Raw genomic sequence first — 6,275 nt, forward strand, 5'->3', positions numbered from 1 at the left:
TTTGAAGCTTAAGAGAGGCTTTAGTTTTTGACAAAATAATAGTCGAGCCACACTGGATAACAATTTGTGTGCCTAGACGCACTTTATTCTATACTTCATTGTGAATTGTATGTCGCGGACAATATGACTATTTACTCATAACTGCTATATTCAGAAAGGATCTACTCTTTCACTATACGAGGATTCAGAAATGGGGAACTCAAAGGGGTGTTTTATTGAAGCTGAGAAAAGAAGAGAGATGGCCAAGAACTCGCTAGAGAGGTATACTCATTATTACGAAAGATGGGCAACTAACCAATCGGTATGTACCAGTTCGCCAAATGTGCTAATATTCTTTCAGTTGTTGACGTTTCAATTTAGTCTTTTTTCCTTTTTACTTTGATGATTCTTCTGTTATGATTTATAGCAGATTTTGATCACTCAATATGCGAAGCATTCCTTTTTTTTCTGCATGGACAATGTTGATTCTAAGGGAAAAAAAAAGAGTGAAACAATGTATCTTAAAATAGTACCCTTAGTTTACCTTTGGAAAGTGGGATTGGATTAAAAAATATAAGAGATAAACATAGAATTAGGAGAAAATAAGTTGGATGCAAAGTTGTTAACTTTTTTTTTCTTACCCTGCAATACATAAAAATGAGGGATTGGATAGGATAAAATGATCTCTCAAGTTTTGCAATTAGATTAAGCTATCCCATGTTAGGAGGATTAATAATTTTTTTTAATAGTCTCTCTAATTTTACAACAAAATCACTCTCCAATTTCACAACAAAATCAAATGATAAATATTATCCAATCCAATCCCACCAAAAGAAAATAAAAAAAATTCAAGCCCACTTTCTACTTTGACCTTATTATCTTTTGACAGAAGCGCTTTATTCCCCGTTCATTTAATAGATATATCCCTTTGTATTAATAGCTGCAATTACCTTTGGAATGTTTTGTTGAATGTATGTTCTGCGTGTTTACTTAGGTGCTTCTTTATATCTAATGTTTCATGCAGGAATGTTTTACTTTTATTACTTTGTAGAAAATAATAATTTTTACTTCAGCTAATAATTTACCAATTTTAAAAAGAAATTGTAGGATCAGTTTAGTGATTGGAATATAGGGAAAAGATAAAAGGAGTGAAGGAAGGCCAATGAAGAATGCGTTAGAAATAGAAATAGAAGAGTGAGAAGATAAGAGAGTGATGTATTCTTATCACTAATTCCAATAGCCTGTCCATATAATTAGGCCTGGTCAAATATGCAGTTCTTACTGAATGAAATCAAAATTAAACAAAATTTGAATTTTATAAATCAAACTTAAAGTGAATTGAAATAGAAAATAAGCCCATATCCACATAGTAATCTAGAATATCATAAGCATCTAGTATTTAGAGATCATCAACCCATTTATGAATTCATAAGTTTTGAATTGTGACAATAATTGGTACATACATTTCGCTTGATGACTCTTTTCAAACTCAAGGTCCAAAAAGTGAGTTGTGAAATTTAGGAATTCATGAGTTTTGTATTTCAAGACATGAAAATGTCACAGAATTACTATAGGTTTCTGGATATTATTTAATATACAGTTCAGACTCCACTAACATCATTTACAGACAGAGTGGGTCAACAAAATACAACACTTGGTAATGGTATATATATTGTGGCTATTTCCTTTTTTAGTATTTTATACCAGCCGTTTCTTATAACAAGTCAATTAATTCCTATCAGCTACTTGGACTTTGATTCATATTTGTAGTGAGGTTTTAACAAATAGAATGTGATGTTTGATATTATTTGTTGTTTTGACCCTTACTAGATTGTCAAGGAACTGTGGATTCTTGCTCTTTTATTATATACGTAATGGTGGAGTCTAATTTCTTATTTTTCATTCTAATTGCAGTCTAGGCAAAAAGCACTTGCAGACTTACAGCAAATGCAGAGCGTGCATGTAAGCATTATTATTACTTTTTTTTTTTCTCTTTTCTCAACCAATTATTAGTTTAGTGATGATCTAGTGTGATATGTGCTATCAAATTGTAGATTTCTTCATGTGATATATATACATATTTATGATGTAAGTGATATATTGTTAGTTTCATGATCAAATTGCAAAGTACTTAAATTAATAGGTGGATATTATTATTATTGGTTTTTTTAACCCCCCCCCCCCCCCCCCCCCCTCTCTCATGCTTATTGTATATTTTTGAGAGGCTGATAGTTTTGACCATGCACGAATTTCTTTTAGGATTCATGGAGTTTTAACTCAATCAATTACTAATTAGCAAAGGCACATGTTCTTATTAATGTATAAAAATGTGGGACATGCCCCTCAAGTGGTTGTTCTTTTGGTTCACCAATCTTGAATTAGATCTTTAGTTCTTTTTTTCGAATAGAAAAGGAAATAGCACTGCAGAAGTATGCCTTATTATTTTTTGAGCAAAGTATATCCCAAGAGAACAGTATTTCGACTCTTTCCTATTTTGTTTATAACATTAGCTTTTTGTATGTTAACTGTTCATGCCTACTTGTCACTTAAAAAAAAAAAATACTTTGCTGCCAACAAATAAGTTCTCTTCAGTTGTAACTATCCTAATTTATAAGATATTTCTGCTTTTGTTTTGCTCAAGAAATATTTATCTTCAATATATAAACTGTGTGTTATTCCTGTGATTGGAGGGAGGCAGATTTTGTTTTTTTTTGTTTTCCTGTTCTACATTTACTTGGCTGAGACTGTTCTTATTGTTACTTATCTAAGTTTTACAATTTATTCAATTTTTAGCTTGAGAAGCTGAGTGACATACAGTGCCAACCTGAGTCATAGCTAAAGTTCATAACAGAGGTCTGGCTTCAAGTAAGATAATTTAACTTTTATTTCAAGGTACAATTTCCTCACTCGAAGAAATGAAATAATGTTTTCCTTACTATTTTTTTTTTCAGATCGTTGAGTGCAGGCGTGTTTTGAAATGGACATATGCTTATGGATATTATTTACTAGAGCATGAACATGCCAAGAGACAGTTCTTTGAGTACTTGCAAGGTTAGTAGTATTATTGAGCTTGATTCTAAACTTATCTTTTTGGCTTTTTGTGCAGGTGAGGCAGATTCTGTGTTGGAAAGACTTCATAAATGTGCAGAATAGGAGCTACATGTTTACCTTAATGCAGAGGGCCAATCAAAATACTTCAATGAGTTTCGCACAAAACTTGCTAGACTGACCAGGTAGTTGCCAAACCAAAAATTTACTTGGCTTTTTTCTTTGAATCAGAAGGTCCTGTGCAACATGCATATTAATATTAATTTGTCTATGTGTGTGAATAAATATCTATCTAAATATATAGGGAGCTAGTTCGGTAGGGGTGTTTTCCCTATTGGCAGGGGTCAATTTTTTGTATGAAAAATGATATTTGTTATTTATTTGACATTGATGCTTTATCGATAAAGTGATTTATTATGACTGTTAGATTTAAATAAAATGGTCAAAATTGGTTTTCCTATTAATAGTGATAAAATAAAATTTCAATATGTAATGATTCCATATGTTTGTCTTTATTCATTGAAGAAGGCTTCTTTTGAGAAACTTGGTTGGAAGTGAATAATTACTGTACATTTTAGTTCAAGTAAAAATGTAATTTGGAGTTCTTCTTTACAAGTATATATTCTGAATTGAATACTTGTTCAATCATCTTCTGAAAGTATTGAAACTTGAGCAATTAATTTGTAATGTCCAAGATTGCATGATGACATTTTTTGGTGTGACTGTCTAGGGTGTTATGATAACACATGGAAACATTGTAGCCACTGCTGCAGCAGTTATAACAGTAATTCCAGAACTAAATAGAAAAGATGTCTACTTGGCGTACTTGCCCCTGGCTCACGTTTTTGAATTGGCAGCTGAGGTACCCACATATGTTCTTTTACTTGTGCATGTTAGACACTAAAATTTGTTGTAACACACTCGTGACTTTCCAGTCTGTCATGGTGGCTATGGGATATAGAATTGGTTATGGTTCCCCATTGACTTTAACAGACATATCAAACAAAATTAAGAAGGGAACCAAGGGAGAAGCTTCTGAGTTAAAGCCAACTCTCATGGCAGCAGTTCCTGCTATATTGGATCGTGTTCGAGATGGAGTACTGAAAAAGGTGCTTATTGGTTGTATAATTCTTTCCCCCTAGCTTTGTGGTGATTTCAGGTGCATGCACTCATTGGAATATGTTTTTATTTATTAATTAATTAAGGCCATAAATATCAGGTTGAGGATACTGGGGGTCTAGCGAAGACTCTTTTTACATTTGCATATACACATCGACTGGCAGCTGTATAAGGAAGCTGGTTTGGGGCTTGGGGACTGGGGACTGGAAAAAATGCTGTGGGATTTAATCATCTTTAAGAAAATACGCTCTGTACTTGGAGGAGATATTAGATTTATGCTCTGTGGTGGAGCTCCTTTATCTGCGGATTCACAACGCTTCATCAATATCTGCATGGGGTAATTATTTCATATTCTTGAGATTTACAATAATTGAATTTGAGGTTTAACCTTGTTATTTAATACAATTAAAAGGTTAAATTATTGGATTGCAAACTCTACTAGATTAGTGTGTCCACATGTGAAGTTATATGTCATACTTATATGCACGCAATCACTCGTCCAAATTCATTTAGATGCTAATACTTCCATATTTAGTTCCATGCTAGACTAACTATGCACTGTGAAATTCTTGCAATGGGTCGTGTTATTTTTCATTTCATGTGTATCTATTGCTTATTATTTCATACTTTTCTTTTTGGTTGATTATGCTTAAATAGGGCTCCTATTGGCCAAGGATATGGCTTGACAGAAACTTTTGCTGGAGCTGCTTTTTCTGAGGCAGATGACACAGCAGTGAGCCGTGTAGGGCCACCCCTTCCTTGTTGCTACATTAAGGTATATTAAGAGTTGCTCATTTATGCGTTAATTTCATCTAATATAAATATTCAACTGATTGCTTTTTGACATAGTGGTTATATAATATTTTGTATTGATTTCTTTTAGCCAGGTTTTAATGAGAAATTAAAATGCATGAAGCAACATGCTTTTAGATCAGTTCACTTAATATGATTGACTTCGATTTAAAAGGAATGATTTCTTTTTTCTTATTATTTTTAAAATAGATTTTGGGAGATGAAAAGAGTGGAAATTGATTATGCAAACAATGATATTATTGGAAGAGCAGTTGAGAAGAGTCTTAGCAGCATTCTAGCAAGTGAGTTTTATTTAAAGATGCATGTTAGATTTAAAATTGTTCAAAAATCTTATTATTTGCATAGATTGATATGGTAAATAACTTAAATGTATTGAAAACTATATTTTATGTTATAAGAGAATTTGAAAACTAATATTTGTGGGGCTTTAGTATGATTTATGCTTACTTAGTTGTGGCAGAGGAATTGGTTCGTAGTAATTAGTTGGAGGATGCCAATAGGGCTCTCTTGTGGGGTGGTGGTTTATCTTGTCCCATGTGCCTTTTTTTTTTAATTTTTTTATGGAATATACGTGTACAAGTAATGTTAGCATTTTCTTTTTTATAAGTTGATGCAATGTCTTGAGATTATTCCTTTTAAGGTTGAGGACTTCAGCTGTAGTTGTCTGAGTTATGATTGATGTTTACAATAGTAATTGTATATAATTGCTGCATATATAACATGTTCAGTTACGTTTTAATTGTAGTCATAAGGTTTCTTGTTCTACTGATTTTCTTTATTGATTAAGATAATATATAATGTATTTTCTTAGCTATGCATATACATGAACTATTCTAATAGGTGATAATAAATAAAGCAATCTACATTTGTTTTGATATGAGTTTTTGCTGCTAAACCATCTAAGGGCTTCTCTGTTCTTCACTCCATCCCACTCTTGTTGAATTTGATTGTTGGTCTCTTTAATCAAAGAGGTGTTCTCTGCATTTTCTTTTCTACTTGGCTATTATTAGTATTCATTGAAAGGCTTATATGGGAATAAAATTGGTCTCAAGAGTCAAGACAGTCCATGGTGGTAAAGCAACTGTATATGAACCTATCATTTTTAATATCTATTTCCACTGAACCATTGATAATGAACCAACATCACTCTTCTTCATTGGCTATAATAGCTTTTGGGGAATGTGGGTCCTTGTGTATTTTCTTGACCCTATTTTTATTTTTGTTACCTTTTGGGGAACTGAGGCATTTATAAAGGGATCTCATATTTTCATCTCAGCTAGGTTTGGTTCATTTGGCTATTTTTTTCACTTTCAAGG

The 6,275-nt window shown here is 32.4% G+C and overlaps 1 protein-coding gene and 1 long non-coding RNA gene across 2 annotated transcripts; both read left to right on the top strand.

The window, feature by feature from the left end:
• Positions 1-207: 207 nt before the first annotated feature.
• Positions 208-2,840, top strand: LOC133815993 (uncharacterized). Its single transcript, XR_009884937.1, has 3 exons — positions 208-301; positions 1,894-1,941; positions 2,773-2,840. It is a non-coding gene; the product is annotated as an uncharacterized LOC133815993 (long non-coding RNA).
• Positions 2,841-3,450: 610 nt separating this feature from the next.
• LOC133815994 (long chain acyl-CoA synthetase 9, chloroplastic-like) lies at positions 3,451-4,351 on the top strand. Its single transcript, XM_062248732.1, has 3 exons — positions 3,451-3,889; positions 3,963-4,136; positions 4,247-4,351. Exons 1-3 carry the CDS (start codon positions 3,764-3,766, stop codon positions 4,316-4,318), a joined length of 372 nt encoding a protein of 123 aa, XP_062104716.1. The 5' UTR covers positions 3,451-3,763; the 3' UTR covers positions 4,319-4,351.
• Positions 4,352-6,275: the final 1,924 nt, after the last annotated feature.

This window comes from Humulus lupulus, chromosome 2 (assembly GCF_963169125.1).
Source record: "Humulus lupulus chromosome 2, drHumLupu1.1, whole genome shotgun sequence".
NCBI classification, from domain to species: Eukaryota; Viridiplantae; Streptophyta; class Magnoliopsida; order Rosales; family Cannabaceae; genus Humulus; species Humulus lupulus.

What these genes read in the sequence shown, in the direction of transcription:
- LOC133815994 (XM_062248732.1), top strand. Translation starts at nt 3,764, where the DNA reads ATGATAACACATGGAAACATTGTAGCCACTGCTGCAGCAGTTATAACA. An exon ending in TTTTTGAATTGGCAGCTGAG is followed by an intron (nt 3,890 to 3,962) that starts GTACCCACATAT and finishes GTGACTTTCCAG; the next exon opens with TCTGTCATGGTGGCTATGGG. An exon ending in GAGATGGAGTACTGAAAAAG is followed by an intron (nt 4,137 to 4,246) that starts GTGCTTATTGGT and finishes CATAAATATCAG; the next exon opens with GTTGAGGATACTGGGGGTCT.